General features: G+C 37.5%; 1 protein-coding gene across 3 annotated transcripts in view; it reads left to right on the forward strand.

Annotated features, from left to right (window-relative positions):
- The window catches only part of SMOC2 (SPARC related modular calcium binding 2), a 143731-nt gene that overhangs the window by 101961 nt on the left and 15091 nt on the right, over positions 1-26679 (forward strand). For all 3 annotated transcript variants that reach the window (XM_065630988.1, XM_065630989.1, XM_065630990.1), the window contains exon 9: positions 2328-2410. In XM_065630988.1, coding sequence (XP_065487060.1) covers positions 2328-2410 — 83 coding nt within the window. The remainder of the gene's footprint in view (positions 1-2327; positions 2411-26679) is intronic.

Raw genomic sequence — 26679 nt, forward strand, 5'->3', positions numbered from 1 at the left:
AGCAACTAGGATCATGGGCAAAGTAATGCCCAATCCACATGCACAAGATTCTCTAAACTTAAAAAAGAACATAAATCAGCTGCTTCAGGAGGCTGCCTATACTGTAGAATTGAAACTCTCCATCCTCCACTGCTTTGTATACCTCAATAAATCTCAGTGCTTCCTAGCAGACTGCTCAGAGGTATAAAGCAGCCTTCATAAACTCTTGATGACTCTATATATATTTTCACTGCTGGGGATTCTTTTCCTTTTAAAATTCAAAAGAGTAACTTGGGATGACTTCTGACTATATTATTTTTAACCTGACAGTGTTCCATTCTGACATGCTATCCCTTTCCCACTCTTTCCCCATGAAAGCTGAGGCAAGTGTGTTTTTCTTATCAGTGCTTAGTGTGGCTGTGCCTGTGTGGTAAATTTCTAATGATTCATTTAAACTTTCTTCAGTTGCTTTAAAGAGGTAAACATGGACTTTTCACATTGTAGCATTTTAACACCTATTGGGCTTTAATAGATGTAATTGGTATATGAAGAACTATATGTGTATTTAACAAAATAAAAGCCAGGAAAGTAGAAAAGTAGAGGCCAAAAAAGAAAGTGTAGGCTCAGAGCAGTAACAGTAACAGAAGAGGATGAGAGGAATGCAGAGTAAGGTATCAGATTAATCAGGGACCAGGCTGGTTGCCAGATACTGCATTAGTGAGTATTGCTCAAAGATTTCCCTTTCACTCTTTTCTTGGCTCATGGAAGTGGTCATCCATCAGGTATCTGAATCCAACCCGTGCTATCAAAGCAGCTTCTATTCCTGACGTTCTTTAGGGGAAAAAAGTGTCTATAGATCTCCCATGTCTATGAAACAACAGTGTATATTCTTGCAGCAGCCCAAATTTGATGAGCAAGCAGGTATTTCATTAGATGATGTGGAAAAAAAAAAAGCACTCAAAGGATTTTTTTTTTTTTTTTTAATTCTACCTGGTAATTAAGGTCAGAATACTTACGTATTCTTTTTAGGGGCAGTCTAGCCTGGACCCAGGAGACACCCACAATTTAATGCATTTTAAAAGAACATTTTGTTCCAAAAATTTGGATTAGTATATTTTAATTAGTCATTTTAGTATATTACTCAGTAAATATCACTTTGGGGAACTATAAAATAGGAGAATTTCAAGGAAAGATGAGCAGTTATATAATATATGAAAGAACCTAGATTCATTGAACAGGTATGTGTGCGCAAACACAAGTATGTGGACGCAAGTTATATTACTGTTTTTAACTGAGAATTGAAACTTTATCTGAAATAATACACATGAAGTTTTGTAGCTTCAAGCTTGTTTAGGAGAATGCGAAGGTAAAATTTCTCAGAGTTTCTGTCAAGTGAAAAACCACCATGCATCGATAGAGGCATTGTAAGAAAAAAACCCAACACAACGGATTCAGCAGCAGATGGTCTCATGTGTCCTAGTCTTGCATGACAGATATTGCTAGTGCTGTTGTGCAAGTCAATGTTTGTTAGAAGTACAAATAGCACAGAGTTGCTTCTTACCAGCTGGACTAACAAAGTGGCTTTAAGTAAACTCAGAAAGCACAGAGGAACCAGAATATTCCAGTAGCAGGTGGAGATTCAGTCTTTTTTCCAATCCATTTCAAGCTGTTCCAGCCCAATTCCCTTCCTTCTGGAAGCCACATCAGTTCTTCACGCTTGTTCAAAATATTAGTTGTTCATGGTTAGCCCTTTTTGTATAAACTAACATTTTTTTGGAGACGATACGGCTGCACATAGCTTTAGAGTTACAGTAGTAGCTAACTACAGTATCTGCCTTCCTGTGATTTTGAAATTGCTTCTCTGGTGTTTCTCAACATGAATACTGTGTCAGATTTCAGAATCTATCATATTATTTATGACTTTTTGATTTGGTAGGTGGGAGGAGAGCCTGACTTTTTTGTGTATGTTTGATTGGTTTGCTTGTTTGGTTTTGTTTTGAGTTTTCTTTGTGTGTGTATTCAATATTATTTTTTTATTATGTGTTCCTTTAAAGCAAGTCTCCACAGTTCTCTCCTTCCTCAGTTTTCCTCCCTATAGAATATGCTTTGGAACAGATAATAATTTTTTAGTTTGGTATCAACCTCAGGAGAATAAAGATGTGCTGTCTTCTTTGAGGTAAGTGAAAAATGGGCAGATGTATTTGCATTGCCTCTTCTGAATGAAAAACAAGCTTATTCCCTGAATAAAAGAAGGTACAAGTTTAATTTGCACTACAAAATTGGAAATAAATTAGTTCTAAATCAAATTAAGCTTTGCTGGTTTTATTCTCTCCCTGTTTGTTCTTTAGGTATGAACAACCTAAGTGTGATAATGGTGCCAGAGCTCACCCAACAAAAACAAAGGATTTGTACAAAGGACGCCAGCTTCAAGGTCAGTGAAACAAATAAATTTGGTTTCATGCATTTCAATACTTTGTTTATTCAGTGCAATAAATTAGAAAGGAATTTCTTGACCTATATCAAAACAATGTATCTTTTAGATATGGCTATGTTGATTTGCTATTGACTGAAGCTTTGACTTTGGAACAGCATATGTAAATATGAGTCTTGGGATGTTGTCAGAGAAAGTAAGGCTCATTTTTCTCAGTAGTTTAAAGGTAGTCACTTTTTCTTACTGGAATTATTAATTGCTGTTGTTGTATCAGAGAAGTCAGCAAATATCCAGAATAACTTGGCCTGTAGTTCATAATCCTTGTTGTAGCAAAATACGTGGGAAATTTGCCTCTGTCTTCAAATCAGCCTAAAAAACTGTATCTACTTACTTTTTTTTCCAACAGTACCACTGTCAGTTTATTTCAGAATAATATTATTTTATCGTTCTCTGTTGCAGAAACAAACCTGGGTCTTTATCAGAATTTTCATTTTTTCACACTTTTTATAAGCATATGAGAAATCTTATCTCCGGATAGTGGAGCTACACAGAAGTCAGTAGACTTGCTTCATTTGTGAAATGGCTTTTTAATATGTTTGAATAACTTGAGGTGTAGCAGGTTTAGTGATGCTGCATGTTATGAAGGAGTTATGAATCACATTCAGCTATTGTAAAAAATGAGAAACAAGCAAAAAATGTGGACAGATTTTTTGTATCATGAAAAATATTTCAGTTCAGCCACCCAGAGAAACAGCTAGAAAATAATTCTGAGCTAAACGTGCTCATTGATGTTGAAATGTGTATTAAATGAAGCACACATTAATAGTCTCTGTCATGAAACAAATTTAATTACAAGATATAACAAAAAAGGAAGAAATGTAAACGATACGTAATTATACCATATATAATTATATGTTGTGTTCTACATAGAAAGAAGTCAATCATAGGATTAACTATAAGCCATCCAGTTACTGTGGCTGTAAAAATGGCAAGTGTGACCACCCCCCCCCAAAAAAAATCTAGCTAGCTATGATGGGACAGGCAGACAGGAACAGGGAAGACAATGCAGACAAAGAAACATTCATGCCATTTTAGATAGCCTTATTATTTTTTTTCTGGATTTTACCTAGAACAATGAGTGCAATTGTGGTCATCTGTGTTCTTGAAAATGGATACATAGGAGAAGTTAGCTAGCACTAATATATCAGAAAAAGCAGCTCCTTTCCAAGAGAAGTCAGGTGGTATTTGCTTCATTTAAACAAATAAGATGACATCTGAAGGTGACATTGCTCCTCTGAGACCATGAGGAAGAGAAACTCTTTTCCTCCATGATGATTTTGGCACAAGAAAAATAACTATGAACTACCCTGAATGAATTTCACCTGGGAGGTATAAAGCAGTGGGGCAATAGCCTTCTAAAGGACTAGAAATGGAGCAGAAAATCTGGTTAGCTTTTTAGGTAGATCTTGATTACTTTATGAAAGGGACAGTCGGAGACAAGGTTGAATGAGTGAGGTACTCACTCCACATTATGGCTTATCAATTAAGATACTGAACATGTATATATACTAAGAGATGAAAAGCTGATTTACACTAAAAATTCACAGCTTTTACCAAATGTCTCCATTTCTTTTCCTTCACAAAAAAGGGATGGAGCATGCCTGACTTGCAGTCATGCTGTTTAGCTGCTCACAGAGTTCAGCAAGAACCATACATGCTACATACTCAGATATGTGAAACCTAGTCATAAATATACCTCTGTTGACAGTGAGATTGATGATGTTTATCCATCATTTCATCAGTCAATACTTGCTTACTGAAGTTACTTAATTCTGTTGTAGATTCTAGGAAATTAGCAGGTGTTTCAGGGATGATTTGAGAAATATTTTGGACTCTATTGTGGCCTTTCAACAATTTTAAGGGGGCTTAAAAGAAAGATGGGGTCAGGCTTTTCAGTAGGACCTGTAGCAATAGGACAAGGAGTAATGGTTTTAAACGAAAAGAGAGTAGATTCAGACTAGATATAAGAAAGAAATTTTTTACAATGAGGGTGGTGAAACACTGGAACAGGTTGCTCACAGAGGTGGTAGATGCCCCATCCCCAGAGACATTCCAGGTCAGGTTGGGTGGGGCTCTGAGAAATCTGATCTAGTTGAAATCTGATCTAGTTGAAGACATCCCTGCTCATTGCAGAGGGATGGGACTAGATGACCTTTGAAGGTCCCTTACAGCCCAAACTATTCTATGATTTTTTACTATCCTTACTCCATGCAAACCAATGGAAAGTGGGCCATCTTCAACAATTTACTTCAAACGGCATTTGCATAGTTGCAGACATGGATAATTACTTGACTTCATATCTGTATTTTCTGAATGAAAAGAACCTGCACTCTGTAGAAAGTTAGCAGAATGGAAGCTGAAGAAACAAGTTGTGTACTAAAAGACATAACTTGCTGGTCACTCCGACCTTTTGCTAAAAATTTTGAAGAAGTACTTGCTAGCTGGAATCTTAGAGGGAGGATGGGCAAGTGAAGGGATTTAAGCTTTCACACATCTATTTCTTATCCAAACTGGTAGTGCTTTTATACAGTACAGTAATAAAGATTTATCCAAAGTCAAGATACTTTGCCAATGAAAGAATTAACAAGAACGTTTCACGCTGTAAACTCCTACATGATAAATTAAGTTTTGTCAGGTTAGGCAATGGTCTTTTGATTTTCTCTTTCTACTTTATGGTATTTTGCATTATGTGAGCTTTAGTCCACAAAAACGCTGTAGAAATGTGAGCTCATAATTTTCATAAATTATTATGTAAGGCATGATTTGCTCTCCCATTTCTTACATTGCTTAATCTTTCACTTCCAAATACTTTATACTATTTTAAAATAAGGTGAATACCAAAATTTCCTAACATTTCGTAAATACTTATGGATTAGCTAGAAAAAACTCCTTGTTCTACTTTGCAGCAGCATGGAGTAGGTACATGCCCCTAGAAGTAACAGGTGGAAGAGGTTACTTCACAGTTGCGGTTGTGTTAAGGTGTTTATTTTCCTTTCTCTCTCTTAAGGCTTTCTCTTTCTCAACTAGTCTATTAAGTGCCCAAGTCCTCAACTGGTAAATTTCTCTCTTATCGTACAAACACTGCATAACCTAAAAATGAATCGAGTTTACTTTAGATAGTTTTTGAAAAAAGGAGATTGAAAAAAGATCTTGCACAGGTGTGGCTAGTTGTTAACAAGTAACACACAAAAATTACACAAATGGCTAATATGAATCAACTTTTTGGTAGAAGTGAAACAGTGTTACTCAAAGTTTCTCTATTGTAAGCAGTGTTGCAAAGGCATGTTAGTGTTGCCTAAATTTAAATACAGCATCTGATCGATGAGTGGTACCAGAACTGAATAAAAAGTGTAGGTTAATTGTGTACTTAGTTTCAAGGAATAATACATTTTTGAAATGCTTGATTTGCGGCTTATACTCACAAAAATGCAGTAGCCTTGGGTGAAACCACTGTGACTGCCCTCATGTAAAACCAGGAAGATTTTAAAATAATTATTTTATTACTGTGATTGATCTTAAACAGGATAAAACCCACTGGTACATCCTCAGGTGGATTAAATTGGCGTACTTCTACAGCTATACTGATTTATACCACCTGAAAATTTGAACCTATTACATGTTAAGCCAAATATTTTTAGCAATAATTCGCAAATAAATCAAGATGCAGTTTTTGGCAAACATTGGTATCTTGTTAAGGCAAAATTGTAGAAGGTAAGGGCCCCTTGGAGTCTATGGCAAAATTCCCACTGATTTAAACTGAGCTAAGAATATATCCTCACATCCTAAGGGTAACTTAATATAAAGCATCTGAAATGGAAGGCTAATCTAATGTTTATAAGAACAGTCCAAACCACCTGTATCTGTTAGATCAGGCTGGAAGTTATATAAAAATAATTCTTCCCATTAGATTTCTAATCCTTTTTTTTAATGCCAAAACATTTTTCTGAGGTTACTTGTGGTTTTGATATTTCTCAGCAACTAGTTATTCTGAGATAATGAAAATAACCCCAAAAAGGAGTCTAGAGAATGTCACATACTGGGGAAACAGAAGTGGTTTTTACTTTTCTCATAGTCAGAGTTTTCAAACATTTGTACTTTGACCTTTTGTTCTCCTCTATGTTATACAGTAAAATAGATGCCCTGTGATGAACTGACATATTCTGTAAAGAATCTTGAATGGTTTATTTCAGACTTTAGGGTATTTTTTATCATGCACTCTCAATTAATGGATATTTATTTATAAATTATATAGATGTACTACTGTAGTAATATATTAAGTACATGATAAAACATACCTAAATATACAAATTTAAAAAAGGATGAAAAAAAGATGAAATAAACACTTCAAAAAATATCATTTATTAATAGTACAAGAAAGTTTTATTCCTGCACTCCAATTGGTGGTTTTGTGCCCCGGCCTGGGATACGTGCACCCCACTTTGGAGACCATTGTCTTAGACGGAGGATAAGCTACCTGTTCATAAAGGTAGTCCTGTCTCTACTTTAAGCAACCTGGAAGAAAGGACTTGTACATGTAAGTGAGCAAGACATGATAGCATATTGAGGCAATGTCAGATCACTCAGCTAATTTGCCTCAAGGGCAAATCTTTTTCTTATTTAAAAACTATTCATTGAATTCAAGAAGGTTCTGTTTTAGGCTGTGCTGTATGTGAGGGCTGGATTAACTTTGGATAATCCTTTATATAGTATAAGATTTTTGTATTCTTACTTAACCTGGGAATTTATCTGTTTTTCCTGTAACATAATTTTCATCACCAAGACCTGAAGTTTGAAAAGTGGAAAAATTTGAAGAGTATGTTGGGAAATGTGATTTTGCTCATATAACTGTCCTTAATTAGAAGCATCCTTATCTTTTGTGAAGGGAAAAAAAATAGGAATCCAAATGAGTAAAAGGCACAGAAGCTTGAGAGAGGAACACAATGTCAAGCTGGATTTTTGGGCTTTACTGGGTTTCTGTGGTTTTGTGGCTTTAAGTCAGACCATTAATTTTGGTTCTGTTTCATTTTTGTTTGTTTAAGTTCTACTTTTCTTGAGCACAGGATGTTTTTTGAAGTTCCTATAGTTGTGATACTTCCTCTCAGATAAAAAGATAATTTGGGAGGGGAAACTGTAGTTGGAAATGACAGTGCCTTATAAACTGTAACAGTAATATAATCTACTGACTTGGGTGAGTGTGCAGATTCAGTAAGTCCATCTACTAAAAGTCCTGGAAATGTCTCTTTTCTATTTTCTCAAAATAGCATAGCTCTTCACTGCTGAATATTTCCTTTTCCTGAGATGCTGATCTCAATTAGCCTAGCTGAAATCCAGCAGACTGCATCAATTGCATTGAAGTCACTGTAGATTTCTACTGATTGCTGTGTTGGTACTGCAATGGTCTACAGTTTAAGTCAAGCTAAGAATGTTAAAGTATTACTGAATTGAAATGCCCTGATGTATGTTCCTTGTGTAGTCAATCAACTTACTGCATAACAGAAAAAAAAAAAAAATCCCTCAAAACTCTTCCTTAAATCTGATTGTGTTTAACTACAGATTGTTTTCTGATTTCATAGCCTACTGGTGACTCTGTTCTCAGCTATTGTTTTGTCCTAGGGATCTTCATAAGCTTAGTTTAACCTTGGCATTCAAGCAGTTAAAGTTTTCTCCTGAAAATCATGTGTGAGAGCTGTTTATCTCATTTGCTTATTTCACATTTGTGTTACTTAAGAGAAACAAAAGTATTCCAACTGCCCAATTCTCTTCCTATTGTAATGGCTTTATTTACTGTGTTTCTGATGGAATATTCCAACACTGACCCTGAACAGTTTATATTTTGTGGAGCAAAACTCATGATTTAAGTTACGGGCGAATTATGTGTGGATAAGTACAGTTTTCTTTTGGTTGTTGGCAGTGCATCTTCTTTTTCCAAATTTAAAGAGAAATAATCGGAAACACTCGAACCACGATGATGCAAGACCCACAGCTGAATAGCCATCCTATAAAGTGTTTTACTTCAAAGGTAACTTTTAGAAAATAAAGTGATAGAGGCTTAACTGCTTTTCCTTTTGAGGTATGTATGATCCATTATATTTTTACAGTTGCTCTGCTTTTGACCATGAACACATCAGATTTCATAAGGTACCAGACTATTTCACAGCTAAAATGCTGAGGTACCACCACTGGTCTATCTAATCTTGCTTACTGTAGTTGCACAAACATCTTCATTTCCTCTACAGAGCCTGGTACCAGCACTGAGTGGAAAACAATCTTATCTTATTACACATTCTTAAACATTCAAATGATTAAAAATTTGCTTGTTTTTCAAAGTATCAACTCAGTAATTGAGTATTTCTGATCACAATGCAGATTATATACACATGCTTGCCTTCCCATGAGCTTCAAACTGTTAGGTCAGTTGGCATGTAACTTTCTCCACTGAGCTATGATTTTAAAAGGTTATATTTTTATGACATAACCAGCTTTTTGGCTGCATGAGCTAATATTTAAAATATCCCTTTCTGCTATTGAATTTTGAAGCTCTGAATTGTCAAACAATCATTTGAAGTTGCTGACTGTCCTGTCTGAGCCTGTAACTATCGTCCTGAGCCCTATACTGCTTTATTTACCAAGACATACTCAGCAGACAGGCTCTATGTGGAGCAGACCTGCCTAGTTAAGTGTTTGAACTATGACCAGGAAATGTTGGCGCAAAGTTGGTGTGAACCTTGCCAGAGTAGCTGCATGGCAAGGATGAAGGGATGGGGGTTGCCTGGAGCCTGGCAGGGCCTGCAGGGAGGATGGGAGAGGTGAGGCTGGACCAAGAGGTGCAGAGGGGTGCTAGAGGGCCAGGCTTGGTTTTCCTTAGTTCCGTAGTGCTGGGGAAGGCAGGGGAATGGCTGCTTCCCCTTTTAAAGCAGTAGCTACCTTCTCTAATGTGTGGGGCTGCAGGAAGAAGCCTGTTTTTCCAGTCCTCTGCTTTTCTGAGCAGCTGGATACTTTCCCAATACCATATGCTTCATAATGGTATTGGTTAGCGACAGCTCAGTGAAGGGCCCTTTCCACATGTTACAGTCCACTGCAGTTATCCTGTGCTGTCAGCGTGAGACAATGGTGGCAGGGGATGCTGAACCAGGTGGAGACGTGGGTACCAAAGAGGAGACCTGCGTGTCCACAGTGCAGTAAGGTTAACACAACTCCAGAGCTCTTGGTGGATGAGAAGAGTGGGTGCAGGCAGCAGCCAGGCTGGTATCGCAATCATGGGCTCAGTCAGTCCCCACTCTGTAACACAAAAGCTTATTTGAGTACTGAGTAGTGGTGGCCTGGAGAGGACACTGAGATAAGGCAGTAGTTCTCATGACTACGTACACCTTCTGTTCAAACCTCTGTATAAAGAGGGAGATCTGCAGCAGTAAGTCCTGTTTCCTGAGGTCACTACCATGGCTTAGGAGCAGCTGAACCCCGGAAGAGGACTCTGTGTCTTTAACCTACAACAGTTTGCTTGGGCTTTTGGATTTAGTAGCTTCAATATTATTACCCTATTGTCTGGTGACGCAATTATATTGTAGTGTCCCAGTGGACAGTTTTGCTTCAGATGAAGGAAAGCCTCTAAGTTATATTTCAAGGCTCTGCAGATCACATTTATTTCCTGCACACCTACTTCTGTCCATCTCCACATCCTGTCTTTAATAATCTGGCCACACTTTTTCATATTGTTTTATTTTTTGCCTCAATTTCTAGTCATTTATTAAAATGTCTTCTCCCCACCCTAAAGCAGAAACATTAATATCTGAAAAAAAACCAAAAAAATGTTCAAGCACATAATTTAAGAGCTGCTGTAACTCCCAGTTATGTGTGAATTTGTCTAAAAAAATTCCAGTGAAAGCATCTGAGCTACTAGTAAAGTGCCAGTGAAAGGCACAGCTGTCACAGCTAGCAAAAGAGAAAAGCTGACTAATTAAAGGTGGTGATACTGGCTCAGAAATAGCATTTCATTCATTGCTCTATTTAATATTAACCTGTAATTTTGTGTTTATTTTAAAGGGCTATATTAGGGCTAATAAACACTGATTTCATTTTCTCTCAGCATTAAAAAAATGCTGGAGGCTGTGCCAAGGAATATAAACTGAGTTTCTCACCTCGCTTGTTGCTGTCCTCCCTTTCCAGCCAAATCCCTTGTTAAGCAGTGCAGCCTTTCCTGCTGTGCTGCTCTGTGCCATTGGGTCTTGCTGTCAGTGAGAGCTGAGAAAGTCCCTGTAGCAGGACACGCGTGTCTGGGGACACATGCCCAGAAAGGCAGAACGTTCTCTTGTGTCTGGCTGGCTTCCCTCAAGGTCATCACCCAGCAGCTTTAGTGTCACTGTCGCTGCACCAGCTCTGTCCAAATGAGTTTCTGATTGTGTTTTTCATCTTCTGGGCCAAAGAATGATTAAGTGAGCAAATGTTTCCTCCCAGAAATGCCTTTTCTAAGTCTGAGTGCATGGAAAAGTTCCCCTGACCCTCATGAAACTGTGTTAGTTTGTACCCATTGAGGCTGTAAATATGTTGATAAATGCTGCACCCTACACTTGATGATTTTGCCATTGATTCTGATAAAAGTGGAACCTTTTCTTCCATCTCTACTAGGGAAGTTATTATTTTGGAGTGAATATATATATACATACATGCATCTATATATATATAAATACACACGCATAAAAAACCCCACAATCTTTGTTTTGCCCTCAGTGAGAAATAATAAACTAAGTGAAGCAAGCCTGTTCCACCATAAAACTTCGGTAAAGCTGAAAAAAAACATTTCAGAAGGATATTTCAATTTTTACCTTTAATTTATCTATACATTTTAATCCATAATTTAATATAGACAGTGTTCTAAATCCAGGAATGAAAAAGTTTTGAATGAACACATTTGTTTTTTCTTTTAAAAAATAGAACAGCATAATGGATACTAATCTCATTATTATGATTATTATTAACTCATGGAGCTGATTTAGAGAGGGTTAGGGGGTGGGTTTTTTTTGTTTTGGTTTTGTTTGTTGTTTGTTGTTTTTGTTTTGTTTGTCTTTTACTGAGAAAATTTCAAGCACTGTCTCAATCTGTGCTTGTACTTAGTAGTTCTCTACCTCCACATGGCATAATTTTGCTTGGATATCTCTGAACTGCTTACAGGAAGGAGCCCACCCATTAAAAAGGATCAAAACAGTGAACTTACTACCTAAAAGCAAATGAAATCTTGGAAGTCAGTGAAAGTTTGGAAAGACTTTGTAATGCCATGGCAGATTAGCCTGTTACGAGCAGATGTAATACACAGCCCTCCCAGATGATACTCAGAGTGCATTACTAGTCAAACCACACTTGGAAAAGTAGAAAAGTCTATTGTAGGCTTGTAGTCATCACACCAAAGAGGAGAAAAAAAAATCCACAAGGAATTAGTTCTGACCCATTCAAGCAAATGGTCATTTTTGTGATATCTAAAGATAGAATAGAGATTTTGATATATAAATATTCAATGAGTTCAGATCTTTATGCTAGAATTATGACTTTGTGTCCCATTGATATTTGGTTGAGATTGAATCTCTTTCGGAAGTGCCTATCTCCATGAACTGTAGAGGGAACAAGTATGACTAACACCAGTAGTTGAATATATTTTGATAGCTCAAGTTAAATGACATAATTCCCACCTTACCTGAACAGATCATGCAAATGAACAGCTATGATATTCCACAAGCAGTGAGATTCAGCCTGGCTTTGTCTCTGCTGTGGTCAATGGTATTCAGCTGAGATTGGATCATGCATCAACATTTTTTCTTGCACTGTTCCACTCTGAAGTGCTTTTAGCAGGGGAATACGTCTGACAGTGCTAATAGAGTATGAGAGCATCTGTTTGAAAAATGGCATTTTTTCAGATACTCCTTTACCTCACTTAAGTATTTGGAGTATTAGCTAGACTGCAGATATCAGGTATGGGGGAGGAGGAGAGGAATGACTAATTGCTCCATGAAACCAATTTAGTCTAATGAAATCTTAAATTTCATTCTCCTTAAACTAGCATTTCATGGCCCCTGCTTACTGATGACAAACCCAAAGCCTCTGTGCATGGACTAATAATCTATACTTCAGGAGATTTCTGTCGGTAAGCGTTCAGCCACTCCAAAGCACATAGCATTGAGGCCTTCTTGGGGACAAAGAGAGATGCTTTATAATTCAGAGCTGAGAGACCTTCCTTTCTACTGAACATTATACTTTCCTTTTATGTCTCTTTTTTTTTTTTTTTTAAATACCAAAAAGACAAAGAAGGAAATGAACTTATGTGAAATGGTTTGATGCAGAGATTAGCCTAATCAAGAAATCCAAAAGAAAGTGTAAAATGGTGCATGTTAAACAGCTTTGTTTCTTTTAGTAAGGACTCTGTGGAAAATATATGTGAGCATTAAGAAAATCAAGACACTTACTGACTTATAAAAGAAGTCTGAAGTTTACAATGAAAAAACCTCAGACTCTTTTAAAACAGCTGCTTGTAAATACAGGACTGTAGATACTGAGGTAGTGTCTGTGCTCAGTATAAAATCCTTACTTAAGCAGAGTGAAACTTTGATCACATTGGAACCTAAAAGTGATTAAATTATTTGCCCACATTGAACAAACTTTGATTCTGTATTCCTAAATATACTAATCTTCAACAATGCTTTTAAAAAATCTTGAAATAATTTCTGGTACAGTGAAGACATGGGAGAGGTATTTCGTAATAACTTGAGGCAACTGGATTGCAGTTCTTGGGTGAAAAGCAGAAAAAACACAAGAAACGTGGAAGACTGATGTAGAATAAGCTCAGTGTTTTCTACCAGAATGCCCGCAATTATTATCATCTTGCAGTCTGAAAGATGGCAGGAAAAACTCATGACTGAAAGGAAAAGGCGAAAACCTTTTAGTCTGCCAGGGCTATAATCATAATGAAAAATGAAACCTGAACCTTACCGTGACAGTGAGTGGGAGTCAGATAATAAGACACTATTTCCTCTAAGAGGTGTGGTATTGGGCTTCTCCTTTTTCATCTGATAGAGTATAAACTGAATAAAAACATGCCATTGATTTGCAAGGCTGTTTGCTGAAAAATGGCTATCTTGCTTTGTTTTGTTTTCATCCTTGGATACAAGTCCTCCTTGATTATCTGGCAGAAACAGCTCTCATGTTTAATCTGTGAACAGGGAAAAAAAAATATTTTCATTTATGAATGAATGTATTTCTGTAGCTATATTTTTAAGAGGGAACAGCAATAGTTAGGCATTTATTCTGTGTGCTTAGTCACTTGGAGAAGTGCTACAGTTTTCAAATAAGATGAGCACCTAGTTCTCAGCGAGTTCAGTGAGATTTTCATTTACTTCCCAGCAACTTTGAAAATACCCTGTACTGATAATAAACCACCCTAGTAATTTTGTGTTTAGTATCAAACAGCGACTTTTTGAAATCCAGACAGAGTTATGAGATTAGGGCTTGTGAAAAATTAAGCCAGAGCAAGACTTCTCACTTCCTAACAATTTGAGTAAGTTAAAGTATAATATAGAAATAACATCCATTTTGGCTGATGAGTAATAACCGCAAGTGTCAATCAATGAGTTTATCTCACTTGTCAAGGAAAAGGAATAAGATGTAGTCAAAATTGTTGGTACTCTGATCTCACGTCAGTGGGTATATTTTTCTGAACAAAATATTTTTATTTTAGTATGTAGCATTAATGTCTCTGTTCACTTACTTTTGAGAAAAAGGCTGTCTCTGACAATCAGAGAGTATATTCTATGCACACATTTTCTAGACACTGGCATGGCTTACCTGAGAAGACCAGTGGAACTGGTCACTAGCATAAGAGGCAAAATCAGTGTTGAATGCTCTCACTGAGGTTGATTTTATTTTAGAAAGTAGAATATCAGTATCGAGCAGGGTTTCCAGCTGAGGCTAAAAGATAATTCCAGGTTATGTCATCATGGTTATGTGGGATCAAAGACATGATTGACTATACATGCTATGTCTTGGTAAAGAAGTGTTGCAACCTTGGCACAGTCAGAAGTAGAAGACAGCATACCTACTACTGTTAGTATGGAGAACCCGGGACCAGAGATGAGCTTGGGAAGTCTCTATGCTTAGTATAGTTAATTGTTCGTATCACAATAGTTTTTACTTGTACAGTCTGGGATCCCAGTGTTTTGGGCACTGTGCAAACACAGAATAACAAGATGATGCCTGGAAAATTTGCAGTCTAGCTGATTGCAAAGCCACTTGGACAATGGGTGGACAGATGCCATCAACTAAAGAGGCAGTGAAAGTTCCTGCCAATTCCTCAAAGTGCTTCAGTCTGCCAATATGTGTCACCTCTGTTTCATACTGGCTGAGCCTAAGCCAGCTGGCTCTCCTCCAGGTCCCTTATTGCATCAGGTATTTATACAGCAGGGAATGCATTTCTCTGGGCTCAGTGAAGAGATCTAGAACAAACATTCTTGTTCACAAAGATGACAGTGTAGACAACACTATCTCAGTGGTTCTCAAATATGTGATGTTATTCCTTGGGCTCAACACAACTTGCAGGCCTCCACAACTGAAAGCCCTCAAGGAAGAAATGAAATTACTCCATACAAACATCTGGGAATTCTTTCAAAGGACTCCGAATGCTTCACAGGATTCAGAAATTTGCTTCTCTGTAGCTCAGCAGGAGTGCTACTGTTCATGGATTCCCGATGTTAGCATATGGCAAAAATCCATGAATCATTTTGGGAAATAAATTATTCACAAATTTTGCCCTTTATGCTTGTGAAGTCCTTGAATTTGTTTGCTCTCTAGAAATGTCTTCTGGTATAGACTCTTGCTCCATAAGTGGTCCACGAGCAATTCGTTGTAAATATTCCTAAAATACAATTCATGACCTGCTGAACCCTGATCCTGCAAACGCTTACCCACATTCTTCCTGTGATTAGATTCATTAAAATCAAAGGAACCTTTACATGTGGTTGTAAAGTTAAGCCCAGGCACAAGTGTTTGTAGGATGAAGGTTTAGGCTGGTTCCATAACCCTTGTTATTCTACGTGCTATGTAGTTTCTGATTGCTAAATGAGATGCAGGCACTCAGAACCTGTGGAAAGTCAGAGTTTTTCAGTCCCAGGGTACTACTCCTGTTCCCTTACTGGAGAGTTACAGAATCTATCCTTACAAGTCTGAATTTTTGGTTCTTTGGGTATGTAATCCAAATTTGCTGGTCGTGATCCAACTTTAAATTAGCTTTGGAACACAGTTGAATGCAAAGAAAAGGTTATGGAATCAAATTCATTTAAGAATCAGAGTGAATATTTATCAGCTTTTTTATGACTTATTCAGCATTGCAGACCCTTCTGTGCTGTGAACTTTATAATGGGGAAAAGTAACGATAAGCAAAGACTTCCTAGGTTTTGTAGCCACCCACGGCTATAACAGAAAATATTAATATTTACTAGAACTTGGCAGATTAGTTCACAGAAAATAAACCCAGAGTTTGAAAAATTTAGCTAGCTCTCTGAAGAGAAAAGCAGAATTTAGGTATAGCTATTGACTGACATTTAGCTATGTAGTTGTATCATATCTACTATATATCTGGTGGTGAGAAGATTATACTCCATTTTGGATTTAACACATAAATTGCATTTGGCATTCAGTTCTACAGTCTCACTTGACATTATTCCTATGTGTCTCTCATTTTCAACATGTCAAGCAGGAAGACATCATAAAAAGCTCCATTAGTTGTGTATGTATGTGTATATGCAGGCATCTAAATAATCACTAGTGACTGAAAAGAGTTACTGCTTCATGTGTGTTGGAGATTTCCATCCCCTTAATTTCAGTTCAGAGAAGCAATATTTAAACTGTCATGAAACAACATCTCTGAACCACTGAAAATATTCCTGGTTTTCTATTAAGATATGTAGCACATGTTTACACCCTTGGAAATTTTTCAATATTTCTGGTGCTTGATCCATTAGGCTTTGAATGCAGGAAGTCAATTTTAAGTTATTTAGAGAAGTACTTTATTAGTTAGAATTTTTAGCTCCCTCCGAGATCTATATAGCTGGATTCATAGTATCAAAAAATATTTCTAACAAAATGTTCTACAGATCTCTAAAATATTTATACAAGACAGTTTTTGATTCTTTATTCCCCTAGAAAACATGTGCATGTACAGGGTTTTAAAGGTACCTTGGGGTTTAATTTCTACTGGTGTTTGTTTGGGGTGATGTGCGCCTGTGATTTCACCACGCAGGAATAATGTGTTTCTAATTTATGCAGATTAAAAGCTGTTATACGATAGCTTACATAGACCTGAATTTAAATCTCTGTTTATACTACCATGCACATGTGTACACACAGAGATCCTCTTGTGCCTCTCAGCTCACCCTCCTATGAAAGGGTCTTAAGCGGGTTATACTTATGAATATGTTGAAGCCAGCTCAATAGTGTTTTCTCAAGTATTGAATTGAAAGAAACACATTCTATGAGCTGTATCCTATTTCTGCTGTGTGTAATGAACACTTGTGACATAATTTAGAGAAACAAATTACAATTTTCCTTAGCTTCACTCAAGTTGACTGTGCTATTTTAATTTCAGAAAACAGTGGTTTTACTATCAGAACTTTACAATTTGTTAAGTGTCATTTTATTAAGAATAAGAAAAATAAGTAAATGCAGATTATGTCAATATTTCCTCTAACATTAGTTGATTTCATCTAGATGATTACAAAGGTAACTACTTGAAAGTAGCTTTGTAATTGACTCAGTAAATAATAGCTTATTGGTATGCTTTTGGTGGTTACTTGCTTCAAAGGAGATTTTTATTATTTTATTCTATTTAATTTTATCGAACTGTGGTTCAAATTCTGCTTCTAATTAATTGCTTTGAATTGAAAATAGTCTCACTTTAGCCAGTTCTGTACAGGTTTAAAGAGGCACAAATGACACCAGTAACCAGGACGGTATACCTACCCAATCCCTACAAAGAGCTCAGTATAAAGCGGAGAACTCTGATATTTTCATTAGTGTGTTTTTTGCTTTTTATTTCACAGAATGGAAGAAATAAGTGAGATTTAGTAACAAGGGTTTTTAGAAGATTTCAAGAAGTGTCAGTGTTAGAGTCCAGGTATCTCTCACAATACTAACTTTTCCTGGAGAGTGGTGCTGGGAGCTGGAGTGTAGGTATCATGCCTTGTGCTTTCCAAACATCTGAGCAGAGGTTCGTTTCTCTGCTTCTGCTGTCCTGCTCTGGAGCAAGGCTGCTCAGATGCCAGACTCTGGAGGTGCTGTGTGAGGTGAGGCTGGGGTGACACCAGCTGTGTGCACCCCTGTGCTGAGATGAGTTAGGACAATAAACTCCTTCCACACGTGGCAGAGGCCAGCTTGCTCAGGCATGAGTCTGGGCTGGGGGCTAGGTGTGATGAATGAGCTCTTTGTATCTTCTCCCGTCAGTGAGACTTAGGAGGGGGTTTCGAACTATTCCCCTTTCAGAAATGGGGTGAACTGCTCTGGCCAGCCCACCTTTCCTGTGGGGACATGTATGTGCCTGCTCCATTTGCCTAGAGCTTGTTGTATGGCACGTTCCCTTGGGGGAGAAGGGTTACTCTGCACTGTGTCATTGAGCTCAACAGCCTCATGTGATGTCGACTTCATTGCATATACAATGTGAATCCTTGAGCATATCCACACTCTCTGTTTATTGACAATTTCCATGAATCTTAAAGTTACTGAGTGGTAGGTTACCACGTACAGCACTAGCGGTGGCCACATATTTCACCCCTTTGTATCTGCTCTGCATACTTATCTTTCAGATTTCTCATGCAGACCTACTAACAAATTGGAGTCTTCTTAAGCATGATGGAAAATATAACTTTCCAGCCCTTACAACTGTGTCTCAACATCTTTTCTCTTTGAAAAGCAGGAAGATTGCTCCTGAAAACGTATGATTGATGCATTTTATGCTGTGTATATTTCAAAGGACTACTTTCTCTGTACAGTATGAGGTTTTTTCTCCTGGGAAGCCAGGACACTTAGTTAATTAAGAACTTTTGGTAAATATCTCTTCCTCCTTAACTGTTTAGTATAATCCAAGTTTTCCTATCTGCTTGTATAAAACATACTTCAGTGTAATTAGAACACCAGCTGGGCTGTAGAGGCTGTGATTATCTAAACTACGTAAACAGCACCTACAGAGAGTTCATTCTCTAGATGTCGTTGACATTGCCATATTGGTTTGAACAAAAGTCATAGATAAAAATAATTAATATAAGATATACAATCCCAATGTCAGATTTTTAAAGGATGTTCCTCAGACTGAACCTTATTTGGTTCCTACCAAATCGAAGGAAGCTAGTCTCTCTTATAAAAAAATGACTTTATTTCCTGAATTACTATAATTTTTACTATGTTTTTCATGAAACTCCAGTGCTTTCCTATTGCAAACTGAGCTAAGTTTACTTTTTTGCAAACACTAAAAAGCCAATATGTTAGGAGCTGTTTGAAATAATGTCCTCTGTTTCCACTGTCCACTTTCTTTGACACAATGCTGATTTCATCCTTTGATTGCTGTGTTTCTTTTTCCTTTGTTTTTACTTCTTGATAAAAAGAAATCAAGGCAAACAGAACCACAACATCTGTGTCTCACATGTTTACAAGCCCATTTCATTAATTCTATGAGCTGTGCAGGATTTATACATAGCATTTTGTTCACTAGATGTGTTTGTCAATAGGAAAAGTTTAATCCAATAGGGATTACGAAAATAACTCATTTGAAGTTCCTATAAAAACTCAGTTTCTTAATACAAGTATTTTGCCCCCTGTATTGCAGTAACAGGGTGCACAGTTCTCTTGGAGACAAGTTTGTGGCTCTAGGCATGCATCACACAACCTTATTGCAAAATTGGCAACTGAATCAAGGAAAGAGATTAATGTGCAGTGCAGTGGCAGGACATGTAAGGTCCAGGAATCAGGCTTTAATTTACAGCTCCTTGTATAACTTGGTAAAAAATGAAGGCACACTGCTGTGGTGCTGGCATTTCTGATGTTTAGAAAAACAGGCCTCGCTGTTCATCCTGAGTTGTTTTTATTTTTGAAGTTCATTAATTTCCCTGATATAGGCAAGTGGCTTGGTGAAACTAGGGTTATTTGGGAAAGCGGGGCTTTTCTGGGAAAGTAAAAACTGTATGGCTTATTCTACAGTGAAGCTTTGATTTGTTGAATTCCTCAGCTACTTGAGCTTTAAGCTTGGAGACCTAGCTAAGCATTCGGGTGAATGCTTTGTTGTTGGTGGTGCTCATTCATATCTGGCTGTGGGGTATCTTGTGGGCAGGCTTCACTTGATAGTCGTTTCTTGTGGAAGGCTGGAGGGGGAAGGAGGAATGTGAACACACACACACTGCTCTGATTCTTTGCAATCTGCTCAAGGAAAGTAGGCCTCAGAAGCAGGTCAGAAAACTCTCATTTATGTGAAAGGAAAGGCATGCATTTCTTATTATAAAAGTATTACCTGAATGAGCCTGTTAAACCTGGACTTCTCATTACAAATCAATCCTGGTCTTCTGGAGAGAGGGTGGAAAAACAAAAACCAAAACCAAAACCAGATTAGACCCACTGGATCTTACTCTGACTATACTATTATGCCATTGTCTTAATTCAGGAAGATATGACTGATATACAGAAAGTGAGCTCATTTTGGGGTACAGTGAATGTCTTGTTGCTGAAGTTTTCCCTCCTTCTACCATGAATTTCAGAAATTGTTAAACTGTGCAGAAAGAGAAGAGTACCTTGTATGCCTTATATCTCAGATGGCACTCGTAAGTGGGCCCATTTTCAGTTCTAATACTGAGGAATACATTTTTTTTTTTGAACTATATATTTACAAATGTATTTGACATTAAAGTAAGGATTTATACCCTGCACATAGGCTCAAATTATGTTTCCCCTTACAGATTTGTCTTCTCTCTCAGTTGTTTAACTTCAACACTTTCCCTTAGTAACATTTGTAATTTTGAGATAAGTAGGAATTGGGTTAAACTGCTTCTAACCAAACCAAAATCTGAACTCCTTTCTTCAACAGCAAAAGATCCATTCCTCAATGCCTCTATGCCCCAGTTGCCTTTTTTTGTGTTTTAGCTCTGTTTACAGATAAGACAGAATGCTGTAACACAGGACAGATAAAGTGAGCACATTCTACGCTCATTATATTTTCAGTAGAGACTACAGATAAATGCCTGTCATTAAGAAGAGCAATGTATTCTTAAAACGTGCCTTGATAGCTAGGCAGTTATATTCTTCTGCAGTGTTTCCTGGTAACCATTTAAAAACACACCAGTGGCACTTAAGTAATTTCTCAAATATTTGAGAGATGAAAAGTGATCCTTTTCATGCAGAAAAAGCAGAAAATAGAAAAATTAGAGATCACTAAAAAAAATACTGTAAAACTTGAATTGGGAACTACCATCCTCTCCCTTTGTCTTGATAGATGTTTCTATCTTTATACATCCATGAAATTCATAGATCATATTAATTCTGCTCAAGCAGATCACAGGAACCAGAACAACTCAAGATAATCTTTAACATTAAAGGCAATCCTAGGTGCTTTACTAAGTCATGTCATTAAGCATAAAGTTTGAGAATGTTTTTGAAAGTACAGTGTGAGAACCCCAAGTTCACTTTCCATTTTAAATTTAGATAATTGAATGAAACCTTGTTCATGAAAACATAAAAGGCAACTGAAGTGAAGCTTGTACTCTGTGTTGTGAGTGGAAATACAAATATCAAATGGAGATAGAACACTGAAGTACCCTATGCTTTTTGTTAACCCTGTGAATGATGTTTTTTCCTCTCTTTCCCATGATGTCTGAATGTCTGATTCCCTCCATCTCCCCTATTTTTTCCACTGTGCTCAGAATTCAACTTTATTCCACTGGAAGTTGTATTGTCTGCCCTCTTTATGTCTCTTAAGTAAAACATTTGTCTTGAAAGATAGACAAGTTAAATACTCAATTTTAAATAGAATGGATTTGCAGTTAGAAAATAAAAACCAACAGACTTAAGAGCTCCTATATTAAACAACAAGCTTCTCTTGTATACATGCACTGCTCAAAAAAAATTTAAATAGTGACTTATGGTGTTGCAAGATGATAAAGTGCTGCTTATGTATCAGTTCCCACAACTCTGTTGTTTGGTAAGGCTGAAATTCTTGAGTCTAAAATAGGCAAGAAAAAAACCTTACTGAGAATTTGACTCTTCAGTGTGTAAAGTGCGGTGGCCTTTGCCCAGCAAAGCACTGAAGCACATGCTTTTCTTTAAGTTCATTAATTCATTTGATCTAGTGAGAGCGCTCTGTTGACTTACTTAAAGAATGTGCTGTCCAGTCTAATGGTATTGTTACTTTTCTAAAGAAAACATTTTAATGTAGCAAAACAAGTGGTTTCTGACACTCTATGTTCTGAAGAGCTTGCTCACACCAAAAGGAATCCTTCTGTGGACACACAACAGCTTGATGATTAGAGCATTCAGCTGAAGAGGAAAGGACCTAGGTTCAAATCCCTGATCCAAACCAGACAGAGCAAGGAATTGAACCTGACTCTCCAGTGTCAGAGATTAGGGTACTCTTCTGGGATAACAGCAAGCCAGGTTTTAACTCCCTGCTCTGTCTGGTTTCGATCAGGGAGTTGAACCTCAGTCTCCCCCGTCTCAGCTGCGTGCCCTCATCACCAAGCTATTTGGCCAAGATGAGATGGGGTGTTTTGTTCTTAAAAATAAAATTAAAAAGTAAAAAAAACCCCTCATTCTGCACCAGAATAAAATCTGAGTTACCCAATCCTGACACTTTCCACATGATGGAATTGTTTCCTGGCCAGGCCTAGAGAGAACTTCTTCATGGTCACATACCAAGAGTGCCAGAAGCAATAGGAAGATATAAAATCCCTCTGCCTCTGCAAATGCAGCTAAAGATGTGAAGAGATTCAGCGATGTTATCCACATGGCTTCGGCAGAAGCAGATACATAAAAATCTCCAGAAGCCTACTCATGTTAATGCCAGAGCTATCTCAGCGAGCTACTTTTTTTTTTTTTTTGAGGATAATGGAGGAGGAAGATTAATATTCTGTCAGTGTTGGTGCTGTCAGAGGTGTTTGTGTCAGAGCACAGGCTGTCGCTGTGAGTTTGCTTGAAACTTCAAGCAGCTTTTTTCCCCACTGGTTTCCATGCCTCTCTTCCTTGGCTTTCTACCTGATTCTCTCTAATTTCCATGCTTGTCTTCTCCTTTCACTACCCTTACCATATATTCATTTCCTTCTGCTTTTCACAAATAAATTGTTCTGGCTTAAGCTTTGGTCTTTAAGAAGGCATACATAGTTGAATCCTGGGGCAAAACCCCTTGTGAATGTGCTTATATCAGCTGACAGAAATAGATGAGTTTTAACTGTTTATCTTGTCCTTGTAATCCGCACACACCTATCGAATCTCTTAATCTAATCCCAGACATTTTTAAAGGTTTAAGGATCATTTTTCTCATTATGTTCTTTTTTGCCTTCTGATTTTAACCAGCAGTAGACCACCTATTGATTTTTGACAATCTAGCTTTTAAATGCTTTTATAGCCATCTGCAGAGGGTTTAATCTAGTCATATAAAGTTCATGGGCTGAAAGTCTGTGTTTGTTGGAATTTGCAGTGTTGCATATCTACAAGTATGGAGTGTAGACCTTTAATTTTGAATGAGTGCTTTACATCCATTCACTTGAGATGGAGAATGACTGCTGTTTACTAAATCAACATTAGAGTATGCATATTTATACCAAAGAAGCATTCACAGGAATGTTAGAATGGAAATGTGGGGTGTATGAATTATAACCAGAGTCATCATTTCAGTTTCATTCACCAACAGGCAAGCACTTACTGTTGCAAAATGCATGGGTGGAATGCATGGTTGTTATACATGTACAAGAGGGACTTAGTTTTAAGGGGTATGAGCGTTTGGGATGCTGCTGTTGTACATTCGGATTGTGTTTTCCCCTATTGCCTGCAATGCCCAGGGCACAAAGATGTATTGTTTCCATTTCTCTGCATTTATCCAGCAGCAGACAGTAAGATGCATGAGAATCCCCTTCATGTGTTACTGTTGCTGTGTTTTCAACAAGCAAGATTCCATGGCCTGCTCCAGAGGCAGGACACACATGCTCCTATAACTGTACGTATGCTCAGTCCTGCAGCAGTCCATGTCATGTCAGCCTGTGTATAAAACGAGGTCATGTTTATTTTCAGAACAAGCCTGACTGCTGGAGGGGTATGACAGGGTATTTCTCTATCTCTTTTTTTACTCTCGAGTCTCATGGTCAGTAAGAGTGAGATGGTTTTCACTTTTCAATAGCCTCTCTCCTCAACCCTATTGGATATTACCTGTTAATACTGAGAGACTGACTGGGCAATTTGATTAGCATTAAACCCCACAACCCCTGCTGAAGTTGACAGGGTGGGCTTCTGCACTAATGTGAGGAAACTCGGGCCTTGGCATTGCTGCAGGATGTTCCTAGGTGGTTTCCTGACCAAATGCAGGGTGTGCAGCACACGAGGATAACAGATCACACTGTACATAATGAAGCTAGCATACAGGGTAGTGGTCCAGTGAGCAAACCATCCTCATAATCCATAATGGAGTGCTATCATGTAACTGGATCACTCTGCTGTCACTTTGTAATCAAACCACACACTTCAAACTATTTTACATGAAGTTGGCTGCATTGCATCCTTCCTGGCAGACACTTCAGAACCATAATTACATTCATCTGCATCTTTAGTTTACTCCTTTGTGCTTCTGTCATTGCAGGATCTTTGCTACCAAGCACTATGCATTTCATTTCCTCAGTGCTTACAGTAAATTGCAAATTAAGTGTGGCATGATTAAGTCTGAATTGTCCCACTTTTTGTGGGATGAACTAAAGCTCATCATTACTTGAACATTAGTTTATTGTGGTTTAATGAGGTACACAGTATTATATTTGACTTGGAGAATAGATAGAGGTCAATTTGCAAAGAAAGCGAGATCACTCGCTGCCAACCCTGGAGAAGTAAGCTGTGTAATGGTGAATTAGGAGTGGACATTTATTTTAAAGTAAATGGATAGTGTCTAATTATTAAGGCCTGAGCCTTCAGTCTGGTATAATATGACGGCTTCCTTCAGTGGGAAGTAAGGATGTTTCACTCTTGCATATCATACCTTGTAAAGTTTCATACTGAGCAATTGTAAGGCTGTATTTATGCTTTTGTATTAGTCATTTTACAGCTTTTTTATTTAGCAAAGGATGAGCCAGGGAGATTTGAAATGGTATTTGCAGAGGATATCCGTCATGTTTAATGGAAAGTGTCCAGGAAGGATAACACAACTGCCAATCCCAAATTAAATACTACATAAAGAGAGAGAGAGATTTTCACAATGCCAGGTTTCCAAGAACTGGTTCATTCCATAGTGTTCAAGTAATGCCTTAGTAGTTCTTGCTGACTCTTGTTTCACTTCAGTTACTTCCAGAACTTCCATTTTATAAACTTCTTTTAATCACTGCTGTAAAAACTCATCCTGAGTTAAAATTCAGTATACCGTTAATGTTCCAAGAAATAGCCATGCCTGCCTCTCCTGATTCCCAGCTCCCCTCTTTGTTGGAAATCCAATTTCTAAATCTTTCATTTGCCCATTATGAGAGGTAAAGAGAAAAAATAATCAGATAACATTGATGAAAATTTGTCTCCTAATTCAAATTCAGTACTCGTAAGTATCTATATAAGAAAAATAAAGCATGAGTGAAGATTCTGATACTTCATGTGACTGCTTCCAGTATAGCTAGATCTGCCTCCTTTCTGTTCCTCATTTCTCCATCTCCTTTTCCAGCTCATCTTACACCATCCAACAATCAGCTTTGTGCCATTCTAGCAGTGACTTAGCTTCATAATTGGTGGTTCTGCCACTGCTTCCATTTCCAGGAGAGACAGACATGAAGTCATTGCACCTGTGGGATTCCTCATTTGTGCACCACAGGTCAGGTTTGCTCTGTACCATCTACATTTGGTTTTAGAAAAAGAAAAAAAAATAAGTGCAATGTTTCAAAGGCACATATGAAAAAATCCATCATGTATGGAACACCTTTTGAGGGACTGAAAAGAGTGCTGGCCTTACATCTCTATCCATCCCATGTTATGAGAGCATAAGAACCAGAGACCAGCATGAAGATTCTGCTGTCTGAAATTTTCTGTCTGAAAACCTGATAGCACTCTGTACAAGGACTGTACTAAAATAGCTCTCGCATACATGTATGCTGCTGGGCTGACAGTTTCTAACTTAGCTCTGAGTTTCCTTCATCTTTTTTGCTTTAATGACCATTAGTTCTTAGTGTCTGAATAGAGAGCTTTTTTTGTGGCTTTAGTTGAGAGTGGATACTTTTGGGACTTTCAGCTGATTCCTCTAATGGTAAAAGTCTCAGTGAGAGGTATTCACAAAGGTTAAAATGAACATGAGTTTGTAGAAAAGGCTGTTTTTCACGCACATTTCCAAGGGGCAGGCTGCTTAGGTTAATTAAGTAATGTAAAAGCCATCCCCACTAAGCAAGTCCCCATAGTTCCATTTTTCCAGCAGAAGACCAGAATTATACACCTTATTTCTGAGGTCACTTCCATAATTGCAACAACATACATATTTTGTAATAGCTTTTCCTTTTTAATGGATATTTAAATTGAGGTAATTAAATACGGTTATTTCATACCCATCTCCTGAGAGGAAACAGAAGAGCATGATGAAAATACAAGTGAATTGGAAGTAATAAATGTCTCCTAAAAAGGACTGCATTTTGACTCCCTAAGTAATATTGGTTATTAATTGTTCAGACTCTCAGAGTGATAATGTGGAGATTCAGATGCCTGCCATAGCACACAAAACTGGATTCCAAAATATTTCAATTTAATAAGCTATTGTTGAAAGTGTTCCTGTAGTCAGAAGTACCAGCTGTATATCTCAGGGACAGGCAGTCATGTAACATAGTATGTAATACAGAAGTATAAACTTTTGAAAATTGGATCCAGTTTCTTTTCTCTTCTGGACTTTTTTAGGCCCCTTTCTAATCCTGAATCACTTCTCTCTGTGTCCTAACCTGTAGGCTAATTGACTTGTGTTACTGTGCCAGCACTTCAGACAAATATGTTTT

This window comes from Caloenas nicobarica, chromosome 3 (assembly GCF_036013445.1).
Source record: "Caloenas nicobarica isolate bCalNic1 chromosome 3, bCalNic1.hap1, whole genome shotgun sequence".
In the NCBI taxonomy this organism is placed as follows: Eukaryota; Metazoa; Chordata; class Aves; order Columbiformes; family Columbidae; genus Caloenas; species Caloenas nicobarica.